This window comes from Bufo bufo, chromosome 1 (genome assembly GCF_905171765.1).
Source record: "Bufo bufo chromosome 1, aBufBuf1.1, whole genome shotgun sequence".
NCBI classification, from domain to species: Eukaryota; Metazoa; Chordata; class Amphibia; order Anura; family Bufonidae; genus Bufo; species Bufo bufo.
This window is the reverse complement of record NC_053389.1, coordinates 754,079,500-754,096,084: the sequence shown is the minus strand read 5'-3', so window position 1 is coordinate 754,096,084 and position 16,585 is coordinate 754,079,500. Positions and strand designations below refer to the sequence as shown.

Below are 16,585 nucleotides of genomic sequence, written 5' to 3'. Positions count from 1 at the left end.
TGCCCATTCTACAAGGATATGGATACTTGATAGGGTTATTATGAGGCACATGGGGGTTTTATCAGTAGGAACGGTTGGACGTGTGCATCACATTAACTCCATCATGTATCACTTTGGCTGCTTCCGATCTGAGCCATGGCATCCAGGATGCTACTGAAGCCCTGGCTGCCATGGTCGGCTCCCTGCTGCTGTGTGCACAAAGCCCAGGGCAGCAGGCGGAGTGTAAAATCCTATTCACCCTGATAGAGCTCTATTTGGGTGAATAGGATAAGGGTTCTAGCCCCCTTAGAGTGCTAATAGTTTAAAAAAAAAAAAATGTATTTAACCACCTCAGCCCCCCTAGCTTAAACCCCCTTAATGACCAGACCACTTTTTACACTTCTGACCTACACTACGTTCACCGTTTATTGCTCGGTCATGCAACTTACCACCCAAATGAATTTACCTCCTTTTCTTCTCACTAATAGAGCTTTCATTTGGTGGTATTTCATTGCTGCTGACATTTTTACTTTTTTTGTTATTAATCGAAATTTACCGAAATGTTTGCAAAAAAATGACATTTTTCACTTTCAGTTGTAATTTTATTTTTTTTAAACTACATTTCTATATAAATTTTTCTCTAAATTTATTGTTCTACATGTCTTTGATAATAAAAAAATGTTTAGGTAAAAAAAAATAAAAAATGGTTTGGGTAAAAGTTATAGCGTTTACAAACTATGGTACAAAAATGTGAATTTCCGTATTTTGAAGCAGCTCTGACTTTCTGAGCACCTGTCATGTTTCCTGAGGTTCTACAATGCCCAGACAGTAGAAAAACCCCACAAATGACCCCATTTCGGAAAGTAGACACCCTAAGGTATTCGCTGATGGGCATAGTGAGTTCATAGAACTTTTTATTTTTTGTCACAAGTTAGCGGAAAATGATGATTTATTTTTTCATTTTTTTCCTTACAAAGTCTCATATTCCACTAACTTGTGACAAAAAATAAAAACTTCCATGAACTCACTATGCCCATCACGAAATACCTTGGGGTGTCTTCTTTCCAAAATGGGGTCACTTGTGGGGTAGTTATACTGCCCTGGCATTTTAGGGGCCCTAATGCGTGAGAAGTAGTTTGAAATCAAAATGTGTAAAAAAAAAAAAATGACCAGTGAAATCCGAAAGGTGCTCTTTGGAATGTGGGCCCCTTTGCCCACCTAGGCTGCAAAAAAGTGTCACACATGTGGTATTGCCGTACTCTGAAGAAGTAGGGCAATGTGTTTTGGGGTGTCCTTTTACATATACCCATGCTGGGTGAGAGAAATATCTCTCTAAAAGACAACTTTTCCCATTTTTTTTTTTTTTTTATACAAAGTTGGCATTTGACCGAGATATTTATCTCACCCAGCATGGGCATGTGTAAAATGACACCCCAAAACACATTCCCCACCTTCTCCTGAGTACGGCGATACCACATGTGTGACACTTTTTTGCAGCCTAGATGCGCAAAGGGGCCCAAATTCCTTTTTAGGGCACTTTTAGACATTTGGATCCCAGACTTCTTCTCACGCTTTAGGGCCCCTAAAATGCCAGGGCAGTATAAATACCCCACATGTGACCCCATTTTGGAAAGAAGACACCCCAAGGTATACAATGAGGGGCATGGCGAGTTCATAGAAGATTATTATTTTTTGGCACAAGTTAGCGGAAATTGATTTTTTTTTTCTCACAAAGTCTCCCTTTCCGCTAACTTGGGACAAAAAGTTCAATCTTTCATGGACTCAATATGCCCCTCAGCGAATACCTTGGGGTGTCTTCTTTCCGAAATGGTGTCACATGTGGGGTATTTATACTGCTCTGGCATTTTAGGGGCCCTAAAGCGTGAGAAGAAGTCTGGAATATAAATGTCTAAAAATTTTTACGCATTTGGATTCCGTGAGGGGTATGGTGAGTTCATGTGAGATTTTATTTTTTGTCACAAGTTAGTGGAATGTGAGACTTTGTAAGAAAAAACAAAAAAATCAATTTCCACTAACTTGTGCCCAAAAAATGTCTGAATGGAGCCTTACAGGGGGGGGGGGGGGGTGATCAGGGAGTCTATATGGGGTGATCACCCCCCCTGTAAGGCTCCATTCAGACGTCCGTATGTGTTTTGCGGATCCGATCCATGGATCCGTAAAACACATACGGACGTCTCAATGGAGCCTTACAGGGGGGTGATCAATGACAGGGGGGTGATCAGGGAGTCTATATGGGGTGATCAGGGGTTATTAAGTGACGGGGGGGGGGGGGGGTTGTAGTGTAGTTTGGTTCTACTTATTACAGAGCTGCCTGTGTCCTCTAGTGGTCGATCCAAGCAAAAGGGACCACCAGAGGACCAGGTATATTAGACGCGGTTATCAAAACAGCGTCTAATATACCTGTTAGGGGTTAAAAAAAATAAAAAATAAAATCGCATCTACAGCCTGCCAGCGAACGATCGCCGCTGGCAGGCTGTAGATCCACTCGCTTACCTGCAGTTCCTGTGAACGCGCACGCCTATGTGCGCGCGTTCACAGGAAATCTCGCGTCTCGCGAGATGACGCGTATATGCGTGACTCTGCCTGAGTGAGCCGCCCCCGGAACGCGATCCTTCGTTAGGCGGCCCGGAGGCGGTTAATAACAAAACACCAAAATATTAAAAGTTTTTTAAACTTTATATATTTTATATGTAAAATTGAGCAAAGAATAAAAAAATAAACATATTAGGTATCGCCACGCCCAAAAAAAGTCCAAACTATTAAAATATAAAAAAATATCTCCTATGCGGTGAACGCCTTATCGGGGGAAAAAAAAATAATTCTAAATTTGTCACCTTGTCCCTCCGAAAAATAGGATAGGACTGTACTATTATGGGCCAAATGTTCCATAAAATGCGGAATGCATGCAGCTTTTTTGGCATTTTTTTTTTTCTGCGTGGTATCAAGTATCGCAATGCTTTTTCATGGTATCAAAATCGAATCAAAATTTTGGTATCGTGACAACCCTAGTCCCTGCACAGTCTGACAGTGGCAGCACTGATTGGATAGTGTCAGTCTGTGCAAGGACACCCCGCCAACTGGTAACACCCAGCTGGACCTTTATTGCAAACTGCTAGTGACTCATTCATAAATTCCAGCGTGAATAATGAAGGAATTACACAACATGGAGTGATGAGAATAGATGGTCCAGAATTGTCATTACATGAGGAATATAAGTACTTACTAAAAGGCTACATTCACACGAAAGTTGTTTGTTTCCGTGTCCATTCTGGTTTTTTTTTGCGGATAGGATGCGGACTCATTTCAATGGGTCCGCAAAAAATGTGTGTTCCGTAGCCCCACAAAGAAAATAGAACATGTCCTCTTCTTGTCCGTTTTAGGCATTGTTACGATGGATCCGCAAAAAAAAAACTCGGATGGCATCCATATTTTTTTTTTTGCGGACCGAAAAATACATAAGGTCGTATGCATGTAGCCAAACACACATGTCAGGAGAGGTGACAGATCCTTCTTAAAGGGAACAACCCTTTTGGATGAGCTGGGTCCCTCAGGATTGCAGGAGACTGCTGGAATGAAGCATTTTGAGCCTCCCCCTCCCCACAGAATCCAACTGGCTATCTGCTCTGGCCCTCCTGGTGTGAGATGCTGGAATAGGAACAGGCTCTCCAAAAAAATGTTTTTGTTAGATTTTAAATCCCTAACTGGGACACTAGATGGCGCTTCACTTTTCATTTTGCACAGGCCCTTTGCTACATAAAGCCTGCAGCAGTGTTCTCTAATTCCAAGCGACCATAAGCATTAGCGTATGTAGTGTGCATGGTATCAGAAAGCTAGCTCTACCCATTTAACACTGAGCATGGATCTGTGACAGCTTGCCTTCTGTAGCGCCTCGGTCTCATGCACACGACTGTTGGATGTTTTGGGGTCAGCAAATTGCGGATCCACAAAACAGATGCTGGCCGTGTGCGTTCTGCATTTTGCAGAATGGAAGGGCCGGCCCCTAATAGAACTGTCTTATTCTTGTCCATAATGAGGACAATAATACGACATTTACATTTTTTTGGGGGCGGAATGGCCACGCGGACACGGAATGCACACAGAGTCATTTCTGTTCCCATTGAAGTGAAAGGGACCGCAAAAAAACCCTGTAACGGGGAAAAAAAAAAAAATATGTTCTTGTGCACGAGCCCTTACATAGTAATATTTATTCTCTAAATTTCATAGATGCTTTGAGCAGAAGTAAATGAAAGGCGCGACAGAAGAAATCACATTACACTCGTGCTTATCGGTGTGGGATAAAACACAGCAAACGGCAAAGTTTAAAGGGAATCTATCATATTGGGGGGGGGGGGGGGGGGGTTCCATTTCGTATTAGATCATGCAGATTGTGTCTACTTCATTACAACATGTTTTCTGAAGAAATTCTGCTCAATGTGTTGAAAGGCAGAAATTTCTCAATTTATTACTTAATTGTCCAACCAGGGCAAGAAATCATTTTAAAGGGGTTGTCAGCCATTTAATTATTTTTTAATTATCAGGGTTATAAAAATCAAAGAAAAAAAAGCTGAACTTGCCTGCTTGGGGTCTGATCACCGTTGGCCTGCATGTGATCACATTATTCAGAAATGGTCTTCTACCTTGAAGTGGTGACGTGATGTCATCACTTCCAGAACGACAGGGACCGGACTTGCAGCACTGGAACGGCGGGACCTTTAGGGTGTCTTCGGAATATTATTGAGACTGAAAATCGGTTACATTAATCTGAATGGGGACTGCAGAAATCTATGTGCTTCCTGCCAAAACAACCCCATGATGATGAATGGAACCGATTTTCAGTCACAGACATTTTCTGCAACAAAATCTGCCATGTGTGAAGGTGCTCATAGAAGGTAAGTTCAGCTTTTTATTTGTCTTATATCACGGTCTGCTCCCCTAATAATTTGCATAGCGAAAAAGGTCGCACGATGTGTCGTGGCCAGGATAGCAGCGTAGTGGTGATCCCATAGTAATGAATGGGATCGCAGCGCAAGTCTCAAAAAATCCAACACTGCTGGGTTTTTTTTTGCGACTCGCGCAGCGATCCAATTAATTTCCATGGGATGACCGCTACTCTGCTATCCTGGCTGCGACAGCATCACTCTTAATTTCTGCTTTCACTGACGCATAACCTGAACAGACGAGTTGCAGGCAGAGAGACCCTTTAATAAAGGCTGCCAGTGTGGAATAAGCTAACAAGCCGTAGGCTACAGAAACCAGTAACTCCAGTTACAGGACTGTTAGACTGGTCATGCAGATCCACTAATTGGGTAAACTAATGTAGAAGTAGGAATGAAAAGGAAAATGACGCCATGATAGATTCCCCTTAACTTATTCAATGTGCAGCAAGCAGAGGATGATGGGTGCACTGATCATTAGCAGCACAAGCACACAGGGCCAGATTTATCATTAGCTCAAGTCAGAATAATGGAGTGAAAAAGTCGAAAGTTTGCGCAATCGCTAAAACTGCGCACAAATTTGCGACTTTTTTCTGCTCTGCACTATGCTCGCCAGTTTTCTGAAAGTGGGCGTGTTTTCTTATGTAAATGAATCTCTAGACAGATTTACTATTGGGACTATTTAAAAAGTCGCAAAAAAAGTCGCAATTTCACTCCAGTGAGGACCATGCTTATCTTATGAGACTTTTTAATAGAACATGCGACTTTTTCGTAAAGACGTGCGACTTTTTCGTAAAGCTGCTTACTGATGGATAAACTGCTACCGTCAAACCACATTTATTACAGTCTTAAAGGGCCGATCATAAATCTGACTTGGCTAAAACTGACTTTAGCCATATGTGAAAGTGGAGTGAGCTGTCAGAGTCATGATAAATCTGGCCCACAGTGTATAAGTTATACATGGAGTTACCTCTGCTATTAGCTGACACTCTCAATTGTGCCCATAACTGCAGTGTTGAAAAGAAGTGCTGGAACAGACAGGGTTACAGAGATCAACAACCACAAGAGTAGGCAACGGAAAAGTGTACGTCAATCAGAGCACGCCCACAGATTACACACTGGTGGCGTCGCTGGGCTGGTAAAGACCTTGCAGAATATTTCCAGACAAATCAGGGGAAAGACCACATGCTTCCCATGGTTGAGCTCCAGATTTGCCTCTTTGCCTTGCAAAAATGAAATCTGCAGCTAAAGGAAAAGTCTGTTAAAAGAACCCTCACCGGGTTGCAGTGAAAGGTCAGAAAAGGTCGTCTGAAGTGACCTCAAAGTCACCAATTCTCATAATGACTTTCATTACCTAAAGCAAATAACCCCTTTAGGGTGCAAGCTTTTTTGGGCCTTCATGAGGCAGTGATTTTTCTTTTTATCATCATAACATGCAATCTATTAAGCCGTGCCTCAGTCGCAGTGCAGGGCTAGGCGCTGATGGGCCGTCAGAGAGACCATTCCCTAGGTGCTGCGTTAGCTATTGACTGCGTAACTATCTCTAATCCTGGCATTACGGCAGCTGTATAATGCTGCCAACACTAGCGAGAGAAGGTGCTGTAACAGTACAGTGGTTTGTGGCAAGAACTCACCATGTTCTATTACAGTCCAGGGTGGGAAGATGTCAAACGGGGATTTTTGAGAAAAGGAGATTTTTTTGTGAAACTCACCTGTAAAATAATCTTTTTCTCGTCTTTTCCATTGGGGGACACAGACCATGGGTATAGTTTAAGCCACCAGTAGGAGGAGACACTATGCAAATAAGAAAAAACAGCTCCTCCTCCACTGGCTATACCCCCATGCTCCAACAGGAGGACCTCAGAGCGCACAAAAGCAGTAGGAGAAGGAGACAAAAACCAAATATTAATAAAGAAAACAGAACCGAGGAATACCGCCCTCAGGCCGTAAACCATAAGGTCCCAATAGAATAGAACCAACCCTTCCTGTAACAGACAAGAATGGGTGGGAGCTGTGTCCCCCAATGGAAAAGACAAGAAAAAGATTTTACAGGTGAGTTTCACAAAAAATCTCCTTTTCTCGCCCATTCCATTGGGGGACACAGACCATGGGACGTCCTAGAGCAGTCCATGGGGTGGGAAGACCAACACCTCCAGAGGGAAACATCCAACGGTTAAACAGGAACCACAGCCTGCAATACCTTGCGCCCTAGGGCAGCATCAGCCGACGCCAGAGAGTGCAGCTGGTAGAACTTGGTACAGGTATGTAAGGACGACCAGGTGGCCGCCTTACAAAGTTGTAATGTAGAGGCTCGATTGCGCCTAGCCCAGGAGGCCCCCACCGCCCTGGTGGAGTGCCTGGTAACCCCCGCTAGGGGAAACCCTACTCCAGGACCGATAGGCCATGGTAATAGTCGACCTAATCCACCGAGCCACAGTGACCTTGGAGGCCGCCAGACCCTCACCAGGCCCCTCGGGAACCACAAAAAGGGAGTCCAAGCGGCGAAATGGGGCAGTAACCGACAGGTACATCCACAAAGCACGGACAACATCCAGAGAATAGAGAGCGCGCTCCTTGGGGTTCGCCGGAGCGGGGCAAAAAAGAAGGGACTGGGCGCAGTACCACCCTATCCTTATGGAAGACCAAAAAGGGCCCCTTGGAGGAAAGGGCGCCCAGCTCCGATACCCTCCAGAAAGAGGTGATGTCCACCAAAAGACCACCTTCCCGGTGAGAAGACTCAGGGAAATGTCCCTCAGGGGCTCAAAGGAGCTGCCTGCAGAGAAGACAGAACCAGGTTCAGATCCCAGGGGGGCAGGGGAGGGACACACGGAAGGACCGAATGCGCCACCCCCAGTAGGAAGGTCCTCACCGGACCGAGCAGAGACCGCTGAAAGAAAATGGCCAGACCAGAGACCTGACCCTTCAGAGAGCTCAGGGACATTCCCATCTCAAGACCAGACTGGAGAGAAGAGAGGATCACCGGAATGGAGAAACGAAGTGAAAAAACGCCTAACTTCTCGCAAAAAGGCAAGAAAGGCCTTCCAGGTACGATAGTATATCCGGGAGGAAGCTGGTCTCCTTGCTCTTATCATGGACTTCACGACAGAGTCTGAGAAGCCCCTCTACTTCAAGATGGAGGTCTCAACAGCCACGCCGTTAAATGAAGCGGCTGTAACATCCGGTGGAAGAGCGGTCCTTGAGACAGCAGGTCCTCCCTGAGAGGAAGAGGCCAGGGAATGTCTGCCAGCATCCAAGTGCCTTCCGAGAACCAGGTGCGGCGAGGCCAATCGGGGGCGATGAATATGGTCGGGATCCCTTCCGCCGTGACCCTGCGAAGAACCTTTGGGAGTGAGGCAGTGGTGGGAAGACAGAGGAGCGCGAAGTCTCGCCACGGAGACACCAGAGCGTCCCCCCCGTACGCCTCAGGATCCCGAGCTCAGGCCAGGAACGTGGGAACCTTGTTGATGAGCCTGGACGCCATCAGGTCCACGTCCGGGCGGCCCCAACGGCGACAGACGTCCTCGAATACGTCCTGATGCAGAGACCACTCTCCCGGATCCACCCTGTTGCGGCTGAGAAAGTCTGCCGTCCAGTTTTCGACCCCTGGGATGTACATTGCAGACCATATCGGAACAGGAGCTTCCGCCCACTGGAGGATCCTTTTCACCTCTGGCATCACAGTCCGGCTGCGGGTTCCGCCTGAAGATTGATGTAGACCACACTGTGGCATTGCCCGACTGGTCCAATGAGACAAAGAGAGAAAAATTACTCTGAGCTCCAGTATGTTGATCGGAAGGCGGGCTTCCACCTCTGACCACACCCTCTGAACCGTCCGAGCCCGGAAAACGCCACCCCAACCCAGGAGACTGGCATCGGTGGTGACTACTGTCCAGGAGATTGGGAGGAAGGATCTCCCTGAAGCCAGATTCTGAGGGGACAGCCACCACGGGAGTCCCATGCGAACCCGAGGCGGATCTGAGAGTCCAGACCCCTCGATGTCCTGTCCCAGAAGGACAGGATCGCGTGTCGCAGAGGCAGTGTGTGAAAATGGGCAAAGGGAACAGCCTCGAAGGAGGCCTCCATAAGCCCCAGAACCTGCATGCACTCCCTGATGGAGATACACGGAGAATGCGGAAGGCGAGACACCGACTCCCGTATCCAAGAGAACTTGTAATCCGGAAGGAATACCCGGGCTGCAGTGGTGACCAGAATCATCCCCAGGAAGGTCACCCTCTGGGCAGGTTGGAGAGAAGACTTCGGGAAGTTGATCAGCCAGCTGAACTGCTGCAGAGTCTAGTCTGAACAGTGAACCTGACGCTGTCTTCGGCCTGGGGACGAGAGGGAGCCTTTATCAGTATGCCGTCCAGGTAGGGCACCAGAGATAATGACTGCCGCCAATGGCGAAGCGCAGGAATCTGTGGTGAGATTCTGCGATAGGGACATGCAGATAGGCGTCCCGGATGTCCACTGACGCGAGGAACTCCCCTGGAAGAAGAGAAGCAATAACTGAGCGGAGGGATTCCATCCGGAACCTCCGCACACGATGGGACTTGTTTAAGAGCTTCAGGTCTAGGACCAGACGTACAGATCCCTCCTTCTTTGGCACCACAAAGAGATTTGAGTAGAACCCTGTACCCTGTTCCTCCAGAGGAACTGGGGCAACTACTCCCCGGACCAGAAGGGAAGAGGCCACTTGTAAAAGGGCCGAGGCTCGGGCCGGATCCCTCGGAACCCGAGAAGGGAAGAAACGTTCCGGAGGTCTGGAAGCAAATTCTATCTTGTAACCAGAAGTTACAATTTTCAGGGTCCAGGCGTCTCGAACGTGAGCTCTCCAGACCTGCTGAAAGGAGAGCAGACGGCCCCCCCCATCCCCCAGCAGGCGGTGGGGGCGCCCTTTTAGGCGGAGAGCTGCTAGGGAGCCGCGGGGCGGGCAGAACTCCCCTGGAATTGTGCCCGCGGACACCAGGGAGGCTGAGGTTTAAAGGAAGGCTTCTTGCGGGAGTCCTGAGAGCCGCCGGAGGAGGGGGCTGTCTCGAAAGGACTGGTTTCTAGAGCCAAAGGGGCGAGCTCTGAAGGCGCGCTTGGATCTAGATTGGGGCAGGTGTGTGCTCTTGCCCCCCGTAGCGTCAGAGATAATCTCTTCCAGCATAGCACTGAAGGGCCTGGAGCCCAAAAAGGGGAGGTTAGTGAGGGAGCGCTTGGAGGAAGCGTCTGCGTCCCAGAACTTCAACCAGACCTCCCTGCGCTGCGTGACCGAGAGGGCCGAAATCCGCGCAAAGAGAGTGCTGAAGTCCAATGAGTCCTCACAGAGGAATGTTGTCGCTTGGGACATCTGGAGGGCAAAGCTCTGGGTGTTTGCATAGGTATCCTGCTCTGCGAGGTCCTGATGATGGCGCTGCAACCACACCGAAAGCACCCTGGCTACCCAGGCCGAGGCGAGTGCCTGCCGGAGTGAAGATGGCTTTGGAAAGAGAGTCCAAACGCCTATCAACGGAGTCCTGTAGAGAGAACCCGTCCAGGACTGGTATTGCCGAATTCTTAGCCAATCTGGACACCGGCGGGTCGACCATAGGAAGAGAAGACCACTGCTGCGCATTATTTGCCGGGAAAGGATACAGAGTATCCATGCGCCTTGTGGCAGAAAAAACGGTGATTCGGGCGCTCCCAAGCCTTAGAAAGGACCTTGGCGACTCGCCATGAATGGGGAATGTGACTGCCTCTGGTGCGTCACCACTTCTGGAGTGGAAAAGGGGGAATTCCTGGCTACTAGAAGAGGGAGCTTCCCCCTGTATGTCTGTCACGGACCGCCGTGACCAAGTCTGCCCCCATGGTGGAGAGCTTAGGCGAGGGTTCCGGTTCCTCATCCGAGCCGGACCTTTCCCCTTCAGACCTGCAGTCCCCGCAAAGGGGAGAGGCTGAACACGCCTCCAGGCGAGGGGGAGAAGCAGAGTCATCCGAGGAGGGATGCTGCTGCGCACGCTGCCTCTTAACGGTCGAGCGTCCTCTGTGGGGGGCACCGGGAGGTGGAGCGGTGCTAACCACAGGCGGTGGATCCGAGGCCGCCATGCGTTCCATAAAGGCCATGGCCACGCGCGAGACTTGGGACAGGTCTGCGGCCGCCCTAGCTATGGCAGAGGCCCAGGAGGGCTCTGAAGGGGCTGGTTTGATGGAGGGGGAGGAGGAGGTGGATGATCCTGTCCCGAGGCAGGGCAAGAGTCACAGGAGCCTGTAAACGATAGTGGCAAGCAGCATACCTTACAGGATCCCAGTGGGACCTGAGGTGTCGCTTTAGATTTTTGGGGGGCCCCCGGACTTGGCATGACGGCGGCAATCCCGGAGTCAGGGTCTCCTACAGTTTTGCGGAACACTATCTGTCCTACTGTGACCTGTGAGGAGCTGGAGTAGCAGCCAAGTGTGGAGAAGCGCTGAGGCAAAGCGGAAGAGCCCCAGTCGCGTGAAAAAAAAGGCAGAAAAAAGAAACATGAAAAAAGGCAGACCCCGGCTCCGAAAATGGCGCCCGCCGTCAGGATACAGCTGGAAAATATTTTAGAGGCTGAAAGGGGCTTTGAACACTGAAAGCCTGGACATGGGGCAACAGCATTACAACAGAGCTTGCCTTGTATAACGAGCCCTCCGAACAAAACGGGAAAAGGCGCAGCAGCATGGCGCTGCGAATAGCCACTGCCCCAAGAAGGAATCCCTCCTCCCTCTCAGCCAGCAGGCCCTCTCAGATCCACAGGTAAGCCCTGAAGAACCGTGTCACAGTGTGAGCACGGGGGGAGGGGGAGCTGCAGGAGAGCCGTTGTACTTATCTGAGTCCTGCAGTCTTCACCCTCTGTTCCGGACCAGCATGGGGTCACCTCTTCTTCAGTCATCTGGCACAAGGAGTGGCAGTGCACTGGATAGAGGGCAGGACTAGGTGACCCCGGATCTGGTAGGCCACCGGAGCTGCAGGTCGAGCCGGGTTCCACTTATCTTCTGGGGGGAAAGGGAGGTAGCCGGGGACGGTCATTCGACCCTGGCGCTCGCTCCGCTGAGAGACCAGGGACGCACCATGCAACCCTGCGTCCTCTGTTTAGAAAAAAACAGGAGAAGAAAAAACTATAGGGACAACTAGGAGGAGCAGGAGTGTCACGTCTTTATTCGACACTAAGCTAAAACTGAGGTCCTCCTGTTGGAGCATGAGGGTATAGCCAGTGGAGGAGGAGCTGTTTTTTATTATTTGCATAGTGTCTCCTCCTAGTGGTGGCTTAAGCTATACCCATGGTCTGTGTCCCCCAATGGAATGGGCGAGAAATCTACGATTAAAAGGGTTTTCCAAGATTTTAATACCGATGACCAATCCTCTGGATAGGTCCCCAGTATCTGATCGTGGGGGTCCGACACCAGGGACCCCTGCCGATCTGCTGTTTGAGAAGGCACCGGTGTCCCTGTGAGCACCGCGGCCCTCTCCATGCTCACCAAGCACAACGCCATACATTGTATAACAGTTCTGCTTGGTATCGCAGCTCAGCCCCGTTCACTTAAGAGGGGGCTGAGCTTTTCCTAGGCCACGTGACCGATGAAAGTGTTCTCACAGCTTTTCCTAGGCCAGTGACAAGGCTGCGGCGCTCACAAAGTGCCTTCTTAAACAGCTGATCGGCAGGGGTTCCTGGTGTTCAGAGGTAGGTCATCATGAGGCCTGAGTGAATCAAGCTTCGGATCCTAGATCATTCAAAAACTTTGAAATGCTGTTTCCGTACACCAATATAATTGGCTCCATGAGGGAAAACTTCGTCTTAGGGTACTTTCCCACTTGCGGCAGGACGGATCAGACAGGCTGTTCACCCTGTCGGATCTGTCCTTCCGCTATTTCGCTGTGCCGCCGCTCCGTCCCCATTGACTATAATGGGGACGGGGGCGGAGCTCCGGCGCAGTACGGCAGTTCGAAGTGAGAGGCCGCCGGACTAAATAGTCGGACATGAAGGACTTCTAGTCCGGCGGCCTTTCGCCGTGCTGTGCCGGAGCTCCGCCCCCATTATAGTCAATGGGGACGGAGCAGCGGCACGGCGAAATAGCGGAAGGACGGATCCGACATGGTGAACAGCCTGTCTGATCCGTCCTGCCGCAAGTGTGAAAGTACCCTTAACCAAAGTTATCTGCTTACTTAAAAACATTAGAAAACAGGATTCCAAAGTGGGCTTTGGTACCGAGGTACCAGCCCATACTGAATACGACTTTGGATTCCCATAAGCAGATAGGAATACCGAAGTTATTTACCGAAATCTCACGCAACTTTGGGCGAGACAAACATTTCCTCCACAGAGCCAATACATTTTAATGCTGTACGGAAGCATTTCAAACAAAGTTTATGAACGAATCGACTTCGGATCTATGATTTGCACAAGCCTAGTCATCAGTATCAAACTCCTGGAAAACCCCTTTAAGGCCCAATGAAGCACCTGTGTTGGAGCTGAACACTGCACCAGACAGCATGTTGAATTGGTCTGCATCCGTCCATCCAGTTCAGCCTGTTTTGTGGGTAAAACTGCAATTTACCTGCGAAATTGTGCAATCATTGATGAACAGACCCTAATGGGTGCAGGATTTTGCAGGTAATGAATTTTACCTGCAAATTGCACAGGCGAACCGCCTGACATGTCATTTGGCTTGGTTTACAGCTGCTCCGTGGGGCCTTCTGACATCACTGCGATGAGTCCAAGGATGATGAGCTGGATTTGTCCTTTAGCTTTCATATAGACTATTGCTTTACTGTCAGCCTATACTGTGGCTCGCGTTGTGATAGTCTGATTTTATATACCTCCCTCCTTAACAGAACACTTCACCCCACCAAAAAAAACAAAAAACTGCAGACTAGACAGAATTTCACAGCTAGATGGATGCAGATAATTCGGCACTGTATCAATTTTTGAACATAGATCCATTAACTCGTTTTGTAATCTGCCTTACCTGTACCCGAGGTGACATTCTTGTCATTCAGTAGCTGAGTTTGGCTGCTTGGAAATATCTTCAGTTCTATGCTGTCTGGAGACTGAGCACTGGTGTGCGAGTGCGAGGTCCGGAGAGCGTTCAAATACTGCAGCCGGGAGACCTGGGTACAAGCATGGCCAATACATTTAGAAATCCAGAAAATTCAGACCTTTACCACATCTTTTTAGAGCAACATGAATCTAAAACCTGACAATAACAACTTTTACAGCTTAGGCTACTTTCACATCTGCACTTTCCCTTTCCGCTATTGAGATCCGTCATGGGATCTCAATAGCGGGGAAACCGCTTCCGTTTTGTCCCCATTCATTGTCAATGGGGACAGAATTGAAGGGAATGGAATGCACCAGAATGCATTCCGTTCCGTTTCATTGCATTGCGTTCCCATCGCGGACAGAATAACTGCAAGCAGCGCTTTTGAGTGCGTCCTGGGATGCGGAGCAAGATGGATCCGTCATGACTCACAATGTAAGTCAAATAGTGACGGATCCGTTTTGTCTGACACAAAAGAAAACGGATCCGTCCCCCATTGACTTACAATGGTTTTAGAGATAATACAACCTGATCCGTTCAGAACTGATGCAGACGGTTGTATTATGACGGAAGCGTTTATTGCTGATCCATGACGCAAATGTGAAAGTGCCTTAAAAGGAACACGATGGTAAAAAAAACAACAACAATAAAATCATGACCTCTTTTCCATCTTGATCATGTTCTGCAACAACCTGAAATGTGGAAAAACAAATGCAAGGTTTCTAGACATGTGTAATCTCTTGTAGGGAGGCAGCTTGCTCCTGCAGAAACCTTCCTAAACTCCTCGGTGTGCAATAGGTAGAAGCAAAGCTCTGCCCCCTCAGTAGGCCTTGGCCAAAACAGGGAAGGTGTTTTGGAAGAGATGGAGGGATTTAGAAGAGGTTTGTGCCTAACCTTGATTATCTGAAGGTCAGATAAGGCTCTCACAGAATAGTCTGGACAGTAGAAGCCGGAATCTGGAGACTCATTTTGGTCTTGACCACTGGTAGGAGACTGGTGACCTAAATAAAGAAATGAAAACACTGGTACATCCTCTATCTATAGTTCAAGTGGTCCTTCAGCTCTGCAATACCACATAGATGATGCCCTCACCTAGTAGACAGGGGCTCAGTGCAGCCACCCCAAAGTAAGTAAATGCCCCATTCTCAAACCTCAGACCTTCCTTTCCAATTTCCACTTGTACTCGGCCCTGAAAAAATGAAATACAAAGTAAGATCAGTGGAGTACGGAACGGACCGCCATAGACGTTTCCCCTAATACACTCACCTGCAGAATGAGAATGAAGTAGTCCACAGGTTGGCTGCGCAGGTACAGGTAGTGCTCAGGGGCCAGGCGGTCATTGTCATCAAACTTTACCTCCTGAGTGACCCCTGGAAGCTTTAATAAGTGCAGGAGGACCTTTTCTGACACTCGGGAGGTGCTGAAGAGCTCCACTTCTATCAAAGAGAACAACTCCGCTCAGATTTTCAAATTTTTTTTCCTTTTTCGCTGATCACAACGCAGTTAGTTTGCAATGCTGAGAATATCCACACAGGAAGTAATCTGCGACAAACATTTGCATGATCTACATGCGAATTTGGCAGGGAACTTGCTGCAGATTTGCAGCATGTTTCACAGACGTAGGTCTCTTTCACACGTGTGTGTACGAGATGACATGAGAAAAGATGGTCTGTGGTTCAGTGGATCAAAAGGTACATATTGATGACCTATCCTCGAAGGGATGGAAGAGGACATGCAATGGAATAATTTTTCATAGCACATCGTACCACCGCCAATTGTACCGTCAGTCAGCCCCATTTTATCCTAAGGATAACACTGCAATATTAAGAGAAGATGCATCCCTCTTCCCAAGCTGCATAACTAAGGCCCCTTGCAGATGAGCGTGTCCGGATGCGTTCAGTGAAAACTGCGCAATTTCGCAAATAAAGCCATTCAGTTTTGTTTTCGATCGTGTTCAGTTGTTCTTTTTATTGCACGGGTGCAATGCGATTTACTGCGTTTTGATAAAAAACAAAATGTATACAAACAACATCTTTTAGCAACCATCCGTGAAAATCGCATCCGCACTTGTTGCGGATGCGATTTTCACGCAGCCCTATTCACTTCAATGGGGCCAGCGTTGCATGAAAAAGCGCTGAATATAGAACATGCTGCGATTTTCACGCAACGCTAAAGTGATGCGAGAAAACCACTCGCTCATGTACAGAGACCCATTTAAAAGAATGCGTCCGGATTCAAGTGCGGGTGCGATGCGTTTGCATCACGCATTGCGCCCGTGCGGAATTCTAGCTCGTGTGAAAGGGGCCTAAGAGTTTGCCATACAGGAGTCTTGGAAAGAGCCTTGAGGCTGTAATGGTGGCCATATAGATTGTCAGCAAGCCTTCCCACAACTAGATCTAGCCAAGAAAACAGCTGAACCTTAAAGGTCTTCTCAAAAAGCGACTCGTCTAGGTGATTTCTTCACGTATGACTGTAATTTAAAGACATTTCAATAATAGGTAAGAAATTTAGCATTCAGGAAAACCATTGTATTCTGATGGGAGTGACATCCCCCGGGAAACTGGAACGAGAGGAGACAGACTGTAGAAATCCAGCAGTGACGCACCAGACGAGGACTCTGGAACGGAAAT

At 48.3% G+C, this 16,585-nt stretch overlaps 1 protein-coding gene and 1 long non-coding RNA gene across 7 annotated transcripts in view; one reads left to right on the top strand and one right to left on the bottom strand.

Annotated features, from left to right (window-relative positions):
• Positions 1 to 16,585, bottom strand: part of CNNM3 (cyclin and CBS domain divalent metal cation transport mediator 3) — a 33,557-nt gene that overhangs the window by 4,477 nt on the left and 12,495 nt on the right. For 2 of the 6 annotated variants that reach the window (XM_040414503.1, XM_040414502.1), the window contains exons 4-8: positions 15,222 to 15,391; positions 15,048 to 15,144; positions 14,850 to 14,956; positions 13,884 to 14,025; positions 5,905 to 5,962 (exon numbers count right to left, since the gene is read on the bottom strand). In XM_040414503.1, coding sequence (XP_040270437.1) covers positions 5,913 to 5,962; positions 13,884 to 14,025; positions 14,850 to 14,956; positions 15,048 to 15,144; positions 15,222 to 15,391 — 566 coding nt within the window. In that variant the 3' untranslated portion in view covers positions 5,905 to 5,912. Of the gene's footprint in view, positions 1 to 5,069; positions 5,434 to 5,882; positions 5,963 to 13,883; positions 14,026 to 14,849; positions 14,957 to 15,047; positions 15,145 to 15,221; positions 15,392 to 16,585 lie in introns of those variants that run through there. The other 4 variants (XM_040414506.1, XM_040414505.1, XM_040414504.1 and 1 more) reach the window with 3 other exon arrangements.
• Positions 681 to 16,579, top strand: LOC120986135. The gene is made up of 3 exons (XR_005775645.1): positions 681 to 691; positions 4,235 to 4,239; positions 15,647 to 16,579. It is a non-coding gene; the product is annotated as an uncharacterized LOC120986135 (long non-coding RNA).